Source organism: Trachypithecus francoisi, unplaced genomic scaffold, assembly GCF_009764315.1.
Source record: "Trachypithecus francoisi isolate TF-2019V2 unplaced genomic scaffold, Tfra_2.0 Lachesis_group3, whole genome shotgun sequence".
NCBI lineage: Eukaryota > Metazoa > Chordata > Mammalia > Primates > Cercopithecidae > Trachypithecus > Trachypithecus francoisi.
The window spans coordinates 33,254,297-33,266,352 of NW_022681468.1; the positions used below are offsets into that span (position 1 = coordinate 33,254,297).

Genomic DNA, 12,056 nt, shown 5'->3' on the forward strand with positions numbered 1-12,056 from the left:
GCTGTAATCCCAACACTTTGGGAGGCCAAGACAGGTGAATCACCTGAAGTCAGGAGTTCAAGACCAACCTGGCCAGCATGGTGAAACTCTGTCTCTACTACAAATACAAAAATTAGCCAGGCATGGTGGTGGTGCACCTGTAATCCCAGCTACTCAGAAGGCTGAGGCAGGAGAATCCTTTGAACCCAGCGGAGGTTGCAGTGAGCCAAGATCGCACCACTGCACTCCAGCCTGGGTGACAGAGCGAGATTCCATCCGGAAAAAAAAAAAAAAAAAAGCTTCCTTTCTCCCTTATTTATTAATGTATGTATTTATTAGTAGTATACACGTGTGGATTTTTATTTCATTCAATAAGTTATAATCTATTACTGTCATTATTTATTAGGTTACTGCAAAAGCATTGCAGTTTTTGCCATTCTTTTTTTTCTTTTTCTTTTTTTTTTTTTTTTTTTTTTGAGATGGAGTCTCGCTCTGTCGCCCGGGCTGGAGTGCAGTGGCCGGATCTCAGCTCACTGCAAGCTCCGCCTCCCGGATTTACGCCATTCTCCTGCCTCAGCCTCCCGAGTAGCTGGGACTACAGGCGCCCGCCACCTCGCCCGGCTAGTTTTTGTATTTTTTTAGTAGAGACGAGGTTTCACCGTGTCAGCCAGGATGGTCTCGATCTCCTGACCTCGTGATCCGCCCGTCTCGGCCTCCCAAAGTGCTGGGATTACAGGCTTGAGCCACCGCGCCCGGCTTTTTCTTTTTCTTTTTGAGACAGAGTCTCACTCTGTCCCCAAGGGTGGAGTGCAGTGGCGCGATCTCAGCTCACTGCAACCTCCACCTCCTGGGTTCAAGCGATTCTCCTGTCTCAGTTTCCTGAGTAGCTGGATTATAGGCACGCACCACCATACCCGACTAATTTTTGTATTTTTAGTACAGACAGGGTTTCGCCATGTTGGCCAGGCTGGTCTTGAACTCCTGACCTCAGGTGATCTGCCCGTCTCGGCCTCCCAAAGTGCTGGGATTACAGGCATGAGCCACTGCACCCAGCCATTTTTGCTATTCTTTATTAGGTTGGTGCAAAAGTAATTGTGGTTTTTGACATTCTTTTAATGCACCAACCTAATATTTTGATTGTCCCAGATTTGGCCAATGGCAGCCCCTTCAAACAAGGCCATGTCCTTTAAAATTTTTTATTTTCTGGCACAATTACATATTCCACACTCTTTTTTTTTTTTTTTTTTTTTAGATGGAGTTTCACTCTTGTTGCCCAGGCTGGAATGCAATGGTGTGATCTTGGCTCACTGCAACCTCTGCCTCCCGTGTTCAAATGATTCTCCTGCCTCAGCCTCCTGAATAGCTGGAGTTACAGGTGCCTGCCACCACACCTGGCTAACTTTTATATTTTTAGTAGAGATGGGGTTTCATCATGTTGGCCAGGCTGGTCTCAAACTGCTGACCTCAGTAATCCACCCGCCTTGGCCTCCCAAAGTGCTGGGATTACGGGCCAGCCTCTTTTTTTTTTTTTTTTTTTTTTTTTTTTGAGACAGAATCTCACTCTGTCACCCAGGCTTGACTGCAGTGGCACAATCTTGGCTCACTGCAACCTCTGCCTCCTGGGTTCAAGCGATTCTTGTGCCTCAACCTCTCAAGGGACTACAGGCATGCGCCACCATGCCTAGCTAATTTTTTGTAGAGAGAGCTACTTTTCTAGTAGAGATGGAGTTTCACCATGTTGACCAGGCTGGTCTCGACCTCCTGGCCTCATGTGATGCACCCCGCTCAGCCTCCCAAAGTGCTGGGATTACAGGCGTGGGCCACCATGAATAGCCCAGCCTCATCTTTTATATTCCCTGCTCCAGTCCTGAAATGAACCATTTCTCCAAGGAATGCTGGTTTGTTTTAGAAGGGAATATGAGTAGCTTTTTAAACTGAAGACTTGTTGACATGGTTGTTGACACAAGTGAGATACTGTGTACAATGTTTTAGACCACCTTAAGAAAAAATCTAGATATTCTAAAAAACAAACTGGGACAATCCTAAATCACATAAAACAGGTGTGACATTTAATGAGATTATTTTGTGATTAATTCAGTACAGCATTAAATTCTCTTAAGGGGAATCTCCTAATTTTGTTCACAGTAAAATAGTTTTCAAAACACATCTCGGCCGGGCGCGGTGGCTCAAGCCTGTAATCCCAGCAGTTTGGGAGGCCGAGACGGGCGGATCACGAGGTCAGGAGATCGAGACCCTCCTGGCTAACACGGTGAAACCCCGTCTCTACTAAAAAAATACAAAAAAAAAAAAAACTAGCCGGGCGAGGTGGCGGGCGCCTGTAGTCCCAGCTACTCCGGAGGCTGAGGCAGGAGAATAGCGTGAACCTGGGAGGCGGAGCTTGCAGTGAGCTGAGATCCGGCCACTGCACTCCAGCCTGGGCGACAGAGCAAGACTCCGTCTCAAAAAAAAAAAAAAAAAAAAAAAACACATCTCATTTCTAATAGTTCTATAATTAACATAAGGCTATAAACAGTTTAAACAAAGTTTAACATAATAACATCTTTCTAGTATATAGCAAAATGAGTATCAAAACTATGGGAAAGCTAGTTAATGAGGATATATTTAGTCTACTTTGTTTCTTTCTCCCAAGGTTGGTTGTTTTGGTTTAATGGCAATCCGTGATTACAAAAATTACCCATTTGTTACTGCCAGATGCTGCCCTTTGATATAATGAGGCAGATGAGAATCAGAAAATGCAAGTGATACTGATATAGACCAATACAAATGAGCTATTACAAGCCACAAAACAAAGTATCTAAGTAATGCATTTGGAAATTATTTCTATGGCTGACTAAACAACTTACTTTAGAATAATACTTTATAGAGGGCAATTTAATAATACCTACTATTAAAAGAGTAATTTTAAAAATAAAAATTGGCCAGGTTTTGTGGCTCATGCGTGTAATCCCAACACTTTGGGAGGGTGAGGGGCGCGGATCACTCGAGGCCAGGAGTTACAGATCAGCCTGGCCCACAACATGCCAAAACCCCGTCCTTACTAAAAATACAAAAAATAAATAAAATAAAGATAGAAATTGCTGGACCAGGTGCTATTGCTCACACCTGTAATCTCAGCACTTTGGGAGGCTGAGTTGGGAGGATTGCTTAAGCCCAGGAGTTCGAGGCTAGCCTGAGTGACATGGCGAAATCCTGTCTCTATAAAAACTACAAAAAATCAGCCAGGCATGGTGGCTCATGCTTGCAATCCCAGCACTTTGGGAGGCCAATGTGGGTGGATCACTTGAGCTCAGGAGTTCAAGACCAGCCTGGGCAACATGGCAAAACCCTGTCTCTACCAAAAATACAAAAAATTAGCCAGGCATGGAGGTGCGTGCCTGCAGTCTCAGCTGCTTGGGAGATGGAGGCAGGAGAATCATCTGAGCCCAGAGGTCGATCCTGTGGTGAGCCATGATCACACCACTGCACTCCAGACCAGGCAATAGAGTGAGCCCCTGTCTCAAAAATAATAATAAAATAATATGAGACAGAGTTTTGCTCTGTTGCCCAGGCTGGACTGCTGTGACATGACCATGGCTCACTGCAGCTTCAACCTCCTGGGCTTAAGTGATGCTCCCACCTTAACCTCCTGAGTAGCTGGGACTACAGATGCACACTGCCATGCCTGGCTATTTTTTTATTTTGTGTAGAGACTGGGTCTTGCGTTGTTCCCCAGGCTGGTCCTGAACTCCTAGGCTAAGTTATCCTCCAGTTCGGCCTCCCAAAGTGTTGGCATTATAGGCACGAACTACCATACCCAGCCTGAATTTCTACTTTTAACATCCACTAGGGGTGTGACTTTGGGCAAGTTACCTGTCCTTTCTGAGAGTCAATTTCTTCATCTGTAACATGGAAATAACAATATTATAGCTACACGGGGTTATTAAAATAATAGGAGGTTAGTAAAAGAATCAGAGAGGTAAAGCACCCAGTATAGTACATTGTAGTGGCTCCAAAATGTTAGTTCCCTTCCTTTTTTCTTTTTCTTTTTTCTTTTCTTTTTTTTTTTTTTGAGATGGAGTCTCACTGTGTCGCCCAGGCTGGAGTACAGTGGTATGATCTCAGCTCACTGCAATCTCTGCTTCCCGGGTTCAAGCAATTCTCCTGCCTCAGCCTCCCGAGTGACTGGGACTACAGGCACATGCAGCCATGCCCGGTTAATTTTTGTATTTTAGTAGCGACGGGGTTTCACCGTGCTGCCCAGGCTGGTTGCGAACTCCTGGGCTCAGGCAGTTTGCCCACCTCAGCCTCCCAAAGTGCTGGGATCATAGGCGTAAGCCACTGCGCCCGGCCTCCCTTTTTCTTCCAAATATAAAATGATAGCTTTACTCTCAACACTTTAATAAGGTACAATAAGATACAAGATTCAACTTGCTGGGTTCAGAACATTATCACAGATTACCAGTGAACGGCTTTACAAATTTTTAAAACTAAAAATTAGCATCAAAAAATATATAGATCATATACCATGCTCTTGTCCTTAAAATAAAGTGGATCATAATGTTCCCTTACGATCATCAATCTCTGTTTGCTTCAGAGAAGAAAACATGGAACAAGGATTGAAAATAAGAGAGCCAATAACAGTAAAACCATTCTGAAAAAGTGTCTTGCTTCAAGGAGGGTAAAGGTCAATTGAAATGTCTTAACTATATGTTAAGATTTCAAGGAATTAAAAATCTTTGAAATACATAACCACATCAGTATCACCATAGAGGTAGTTAATGAGGCCGAGGAGGTTTTCTACCTACCTACCATATTATCTTTCTCCTGATCCTGCTTCTTTAGGTAACTTAATACTGACATTATGTCTTTCTCCATTTTACATTGCTTTTTCTTTAAGTCCTCATTACTTTTTGCCAGTGTCCGTGAAGTATCACGATACTCAATCCTAGAGAGTTCTGTGACTTCCAACCTGGCCTCCCAAAGGGAGGCATTGGCCTTGGCTCTGTCCACCACAGATTCATCTGTTTTTATTAACTTCCTGCATGGGAAGAGGACATTGACAGTATATGACTATTTATACAACTCTAATATGCAGACAGTATATAACTCTACTATATTACTATTAAATTTTTCTCTTTTTGAATTTGTTTTGCTTGGCATTGCCTGGCACACATGAGAAAACATTGTTGAATGAATAAGTTAACAAGAAATACATATTCACATTTGAAAAACGAAAAAAAAAATACATATTCACTCGTATTCACGTAAGAGAATTAAGTAAGTGCCTCTTCCTGGAAGAGGCGAGCCCCGGAGCATAACTCGAAAAGACTGGAAAAACAAAGGGAAAAGACAGGATAAACCAAACTCATTTCATAAAGCTTTCATATCTTTTTTTTTTTTTTTGAGACAGGGCCTGGCTCCACCACCATGCTGGAGTGCAGAAGCACGGTCTCGGCTCCCCACAACCCCCGCCTCCGGGGCTCAAGCCATCCACCCACCTCAGCCTCCCAAGTGGCTGGAACTACAGGCTTACGCAACTATGCCCAGCTCATTTTTGTATTTTTCATAGAAATAGGTTTTCGCCATGTTGCCCAGGCTGGTCTTGAACTCCTGGGCTCAAGTGATCCTCCTACTTCAGCCTCCCAAAGTGCTGAGATTACAGGTGTGAGCCACTGTGCCTGGACAGTTTTTATATCTTTTCATTTACTTATTTGATTCTCCCTTTTTTTTTTTTTTTTAATAGAGATGGGGTCTCACTATGTTGCCTAGGCTGGTCTCCAACTCCTGGGCTCAAGTATCCTCCCACCTCAGCCTCTTAATGTGCTGAGATTACAGGTGTGAACCAGTGCCCTGGCCTGATTCTCCTGTAGTTAAACTATCTTTTCTATTCCTACTCACTCAGTGCTGGACTTTGGTTCTCTCCACTGCAAACCCATTATCTCTTTTCGTTTTCTGCATGAGTATACCCATTGGTAGTGTAACTATAATCTCCCACCCACTTCACCCTCCACTTTTGAGTTTTTTTGTTTTTGTTTTGGTTTGTTTTTGGCTAGGTCTTGGACAAAAAGTCAAGTCACTAGGACAAGTATGTTAAATACTTTATCAGCTGGTGCCACGGTTCACCGGACTTTTTTTTTTTTTTGAGACAAGCTCTTGCTCTGTCATCCAGGATGTTGTGTAGTAGCAACACACAGCTCACTGCAGCCTTGACCTCCCAGGCCCAGACAATCCTCCACTTCAACCTCCTGAGTAACTGTGACTACAGGCATGAGTTAGCATGCCCAACTAATTTTTAACAAAAATTTTTGTAGAGACAGGGTCTTCCTGTGTTGTTCAGGCTGGTCTTGAACTCCTGGGCTCAAGTGATCTTCCCCTACTCAGCCTCCCAAAGTGCTGGGCATGAGCCATCATGCCCCGCCCACCGGGTTTTAAGGATGCCTGAGAAACCATAATCATTTATATAGAGGTGGAGAGGAAAAAGGAGGGATTCGAAGATTAAAGTGGTAAAGGAAGAGATTTTTCTAAATATTTATCGTATGAGCATTAACAAAACACTACTCCTTATATATAGTAGGTACCATGATACACAAATACGTACATAATATTTAAGAATATTTCGGCCGGGCGCGGTGGCTCAAGCCTGTAATCCCGGCACTTTGGGAGGCCGAGACGGGCGGATCACGAGGTCAGGAGATCGAGACCATCCTGGCTAACATGGTGAAACCCTGTCTCTACTAAAAAAAAAAAAAAAAAGAATATTTCACCTGTATTTGAATTCTAAATATTTTCACACATGTGTATATGTGGACCTTTCTATGCTGCCACCCTCCACATCCACTTTCCTACCTCTGGTTCTCAGTCCTCTTCCACAGAGGTAATGGGTTTGCAATGGAGAGAACCAAAGTCCCACTTTCACCTTTTGTTCTCTTCAAATTAAGGCCAGCTCCATTCTCAACCCCTCAGCCTGTTATAACTCTTGATGTCCCTTTCTGGCATGATTTAGGCACTGGTGATACACAGTCTCACTACGACCATCCAGGTATCAGGTCTAAGTGGCTCAAAGCACTTGATGCGACAGGGCATGGTAGCTCATGGCTGTCATCCCAGCACTTTGAGAGGCCGAGGTGGGTGCATCACCTGAAGTCAGGAGTTCAAGACCAGCCTGGCCAACATGGTGAAACCCCGTCTCCACTAAAAATAAAAAAATTAGCTGGGCATGGTGACCTGTAATCCCAGCTACTCAGGAGGCTGAGGCAGAATAATTGGTTGAACCCAGGAGGCAGAGGTTGCAGTGAGCCAAGATCACGCCATTGCACTCCAGCCTGGGCAACAAGAGCAAAACTTGGTCTCAAGGAAAAAAAAAAAAAGTACTTGATGCAAGAAATTAAGACACTCTAAATAGGACCACTTATACTCACTGTAGAAAAAAAGCCAGGTTTCTCAAACAATGGGTCATGGAAAATCCAAGGAATAAGGTCTCTTACCCTCAGTGTTCCTCATTGTTCAAATGTGTACTGTAGAAGCATGGTCAAAATCTGAAAACATATGTGAGTGAGTTCTAGGAATGTGATAAGCCCTTGGCACTTTAAGTGCTAGACTAACTGTGCAGCTATGTAAAAACAACAACAACAAAAAACCCATAAGATAATACTTACATTAATACACGGGAAGAAAAAAGTCACATTAAGTATGTACATTGGGCTATCATTTTATTAAAAAATAAAATACTCCAAAATATAGTAGTGTTTATTTTTGGATAATGAGACTACAGGTTTTTGTTTTCTCTTTTGGTACCTCCCATGTTTCCCAAACTTTCTGTATTGAGCATGAATTACTCTCTTAAGTTACTTTACAAACATCTCAAGTTTGGTGCCAACTCTGTGTTCCCATATATGATATTGAAACCACCGGGGTCCCCTAACAGGGCTAGTGGCAATCTAGCAGCAACTCCAGGCCTGTAAGGGGTTAGTGCTAGAACATTACCCACCTCAGTGGCTCGGATCAGTTTGGGAAAACCTCAACAATTATCCAACTTGGTAAAATACTTCAGATGTCCCCTTTGAACCAAAAGAGATCTCTGAAAAGGCCCAAGGAAATGCTTTATACATCCGCTACACGTTTAAGATCATCTGAACCACATAGTAGAGATGTGTCAGACTATGGACATGGGAACTGTAATCCTCTCAAGCCGGGAGAGCCAAGAGGGTCCGAGGGGGCCGGCGCAGGGGGCGCCAGGTAACCAGCCCCAGACCCGAAATCTCAGGCAGGCCCAGGGAGAGGGGGACTCTCGCGTGGCTTCTCCTTACTTGGTGTCTTTGCCTTTGCTCTTGCCTTTCTTTTTGTCCTTTCCTTTCGACGGCATCTTGGCTTCCCCAGCGGCTCAGCTGTCGTCGTTGCCCAGCCGCCGCCACGCTGGCCGGCTCCGTCTCCAAGGGAACCTGGACGCCGAACGGGCAACGCCCCGCCCCCGCCGCTGGCGGCGCGCGGACAGCGCAAGCGCCCGTGACGTGGCCCAGACGCTGCCGCGCGCGGGGCGGGGCGGAGGTCGCGCCGAGGGTGGCGGGCTGCCGCGCCAGGGTGGCGCGCGCGCGGTGAGTGTGCGAGAGTTGGCTGCTCCTGATCTTCTATGTGGGGCCCGGGCTCCGCGGGCGGGAGGCGCGAGCTGGCAGCCCCGGGCGGTAGCGCTCCGTCCTGCGGCCCGGGTGTGTCAGGAGTCGCTGCGGTCGGGGCACCCTTGCTTCAGGAGGCTTAGATCCCCGCTGGTCCGCCCGCCCCGCCGCGGTGGTCTGAGCCGCAGCCCTTTTCCGTGCCTCCACGCCGCAGCCAACGTGGCTGCGGCTGTCTAGCCCTCGCCCCCGCTCCATCTCCGCCGCTCCCGGCACTGCCCGACTTCTTTGAGTTCCATCCCTTTCCTGGCTTTTCATCCTTGCTGATTCTGTAAGGGATAGCGCAGCCAGCGGACGTCCCAGGCCAAACGTTTTTTGATAGGCTGTTGAGGACTTTCCCGAGGGCGGTGGTTGGGGGCGAGGCTGCCTGCCTCCCAAGAGCAGTAGCACGCCAGAGAGCCGGCAGGGAGGGGAGTGCTGCCACCGAGGTCGGGAGCAGGGTCCTGGGCCTCATTGGGTCCTGTGTGGCCGATACTTCCCGCCCACGACCGGCCCCCGGATTTCGATTTGCTAATACCTCACCCGTCCGCAGCCTTCTTTCCTGAAAGTTACATAAAGTTGAAAGCTCTTCAACTTGCTTCCCCGACTCCTGAAATCCCGAATACACCTCTGAAAAGGAGTATATTCACAAATATTCTCATTTTTCAATGAGACTCAGTCATTAAGGAAGATACGGTATTCTGAGTGTCAAGCCAGTAGGAGACTTGTGGTTGAAGCTCTGCTCTGTGTTATACTCCATTTCAATTTAAAAAGTTTATTTTAAATGTCGTTGTAGATCCTTCCTCACTATTTCTCTATGGAGGACTTAATTCATACACCCCTTCCCGAGGTCTTTGACCTCTAATTACTCCCCCCCACCTTTTTTGCCACTTGCATGATTTCTGTTTCTGAAGTTCTGTTTCTGCTCTGAGGGAACATGCCGATTTGGTAATGATAAGCCATGTAAATTTTTTTTTTTCTGAGACAGAGTCTCCTGTCGCCCAGGCTGGAGTGCAGTGGGGCATCTCAGCTCCCTGCGACCTCCACCTCCTGGGTTCAAGAATTCTCCTGCCTCAGCCTCCCCAGTAACTAGGACTACAGGTGCGTGCCATCACACCCAGCTAATTTTTGTATTTTTGGTAGAGATGGAGTTTCACCATACTGGCCAGGCTGGTCTCGAACTCCTGGCCTCTGGTGATCCACCCACCTCGGCCTCCCAAAGTGTTGAAATTACAGGTGTGAGCCACCGCCCCCGGCTGTAAACTTTTTTTTTTTTTTCCCTGAGACGGAGTCTCGCACTTGTTGCCCAGGCTAGAGTGCAATGGCGCGATCTCGGCTCACCGCAACCTCCGCCTCCCGGGTTCAGGCGATTCTCCTGCCTCAGCCTCTCTAGTAGCTGAGATTACAGGCGCCCACCACCATCCCTGGCTAATTTTGTATTTTTAGTAGAGACGGGGTTTCACCATGTTGGTCAGGCTGGCGTAAACCTTTTTATACATACCATCTGTCAGCATGATCATGGCTTTTTCTTTTCTTTTCTTTTCTTTTTTTTTTGTTGAGAGGGAGTTTCTCTCTTGTTGCCCACCCAGGCTGGAGTGCAATAGCATGATCTCGGCTCACCACCACCTCCACCTCCCGGATTCAAGCAGTTCTCCTGCCTCAGCCTCCCGAGTAGCTGGGATTACAGGCATGTGCCACCACGCCCGGCTACTTTTATATTTTTAGTTGAGATGGGGTTTCTCCATGTTGGTCAGGCCAGTCTCGAACTTCTGACCGCAGGTGATCCGCCCGCCTCGGCCTCCCAAAGTGCTGGAATTACAGGCATGAGCCACCGCACTTGGCTGATCATGGCTTTTTCTGACTGTATTTCTGGTACATTTTCACACTCCCGTGAATCCATAGGTGGAATCGCCATATATTGAAGGGGTTATCTCTGATATAAAATCTATAAAGTTACTATTAATTTTGTATGTGTAAGGTTCTAAAAAAGCACACTGTTGATAAGCTGCCGAAAAGAGAGTAGGGCATCTTCTGTCACAGGCTGTATATTCGGGAATTTATTCTAGAAATTGGTAACTTTATTTATTTAATTTTTTTGAGACAGAGTCTTGCTCTGTCGCCCAGGTTGGAGTGCAGTGGTGCTATCTCAGCTCACTGCAAGCTCCGCCTCCTGGGCTCATGCCATTCTCCTGCCTCAGCCTCCCCAGCAGCTGGGACTACAGGCGCTCGCCGCCACGCCGGGCTAATTTTTTGTATTTTTAGTAGAGACCAGGTTTCACCGTATTAACCAGGATGGTCTCGATCTCCTGACCTTGTGATCCTCCCACCTCGGCCTCCCAAAGTGCTGAGATTAAAGGTGTGAGCCACCTAGCCCGGCCAGAAATTGGTAACTTTATAATATGAAAGTCAGTTCAAGACTCCTTATTTGAACATAGGCTTATAAATTAATTTATACTTTGGGAGGCCGAGACGGGCGGATCACGAGGTCAGGAGATCGAGACCATCCTGGCTAATATGGTGAAACCCCGTCTCTACTAAAAAATACGAAAAACTAGCCGGGCGACTAGGCGGGCGCCTGTAGTCCCAGCTACTCGGGAGGCTGAGACAGGAGAATGGCGTGAACCCGGGAGGCGGAGCTTGCAGTGAGCTGAGATCCGGCCACTGCACTCCAGCCCGGGCGACAGAGCCAGACTCCGTCTCAAAAAAAAAATAAATAAATAAATTAATTAATTTATAAACAAAAATTTGACTATAACAAGATTATTAATATATGCATAGTACCTTAGTTATAGTACTTTTTAGTTTCTTTTATTGGTTTTTGGGTTTTTTGGTGGTTTTCTTGAGATAGGGTCTTATTCTTGCCCATGCTTGAGTACAGTGGCAGGGTCATGGCTCCTTACAGCTTCGACCTCCTGGACTCAAGTCTCTGGCATGCACCTCAGCCTCTGGCATGCACCACCACGCCTGGCTAATTTTGTATTTTTTGTAGAGACAGGGTTTTGCCATGTTGCTCAGGCAGGTCTTGAACTCCTGAGCTCAAGTGATCCTCCTGCCTTTGCCTCCCAAAGTGCCGGGATTACAGGCATGAGCAGCCACACCTGACCTAGTTTATTTTATTGTATATATTTTTTATTGACTAAGTTTGATTTTGTAGATAAAGCTGTTGTGACATGAATATGACTCAGAGAAATGCCAAGATTTCATACTTCGGTAGAGGTGGGTCTAGAGTCTACAGTCTTCTGAATTCCCTCATTTTCTTTTTTTTTTTTTTGTTTTTTGTTTTTTGTTTTGAGACGGAGTCTTGCTCTGCCACCCAGGCTGGAGTGCAGTGGCCGGATCTCAGCTCACTGCAAGCTCCGCCTCCCGGGTTTACGCCATTCTCCTGCCTCAGCCTCCCGAGTAGCTGGGACTACAGGGGCCCGCCTCGTCGCC

The 12,056-nt window shown here is 46.3% G+C and overlaps 2 protein-coding genes across 15 annotated transcripts in view; one reads left to right on the top strand and one right to left on the bottom strand.

Annotated features, from left to right (window-relative positions):
- Nucleotides 1–8,471, bottom strand: part of BBOF1 (basal body orientation factor 1) — a 50,354-nt gene extending 41,883 nt beyond the window's left edge. For 5 of the 12 annotated variants that reach the window (XM_033187462.1, XM_033187460.1, XM_033187464.1 and 2 more), the window contains exons 1-2: nucleotides 8,286–8,464; nucleotides 4,789–5,017 (exon numbers count right to left, since the gene is read on the bottom strand). In XM_033187462.1, the coding sequence (XP_033043353.1) occupies nucleotides 4,789–5,017; nucleotides 8,286–8,341 (285 nt within the window). In that variant the 5' untranslated portion in view covers nucleotides 8,342–8,464. Of the gene's footprint in view, nucleotides 1–4,503; nucleotides 4,570–4,784; nucleotides 5,018–7,397; nucleotides 7,515–8,285 lie in introns of those variants that run through there. The other 7 variants (XM_033187467.1, XM_033187466.1, XM_033187465.1 and 4 more) reach the window with 7 other exon arrangements.
- A 19-nt stretch (nucleotides 8,472–8,490) lies between these two features.
- Nucleotides 8,491–12,056, top strand: part of ENTPD5 (ectonucleoside triphosphate diphosphohydrolase 5 (inactive)) — a 66,404-nt gene continuing 62,838 nt past the window's right edge. For 2 of the 3 annotated variants that reach the window (XM_033187474.1, XM_033187473.1), the window contains exon 1: nucleotides 8,491–8,570. The gene's annotated coding sequence lies outside the window, so the exon portion shown is untranslated. The remainder of the gene's footprint in view (nucleotides 8,571–12,056) is intronic. The other variant, XM_033187475.1, reaches the window with a different exon arrangement.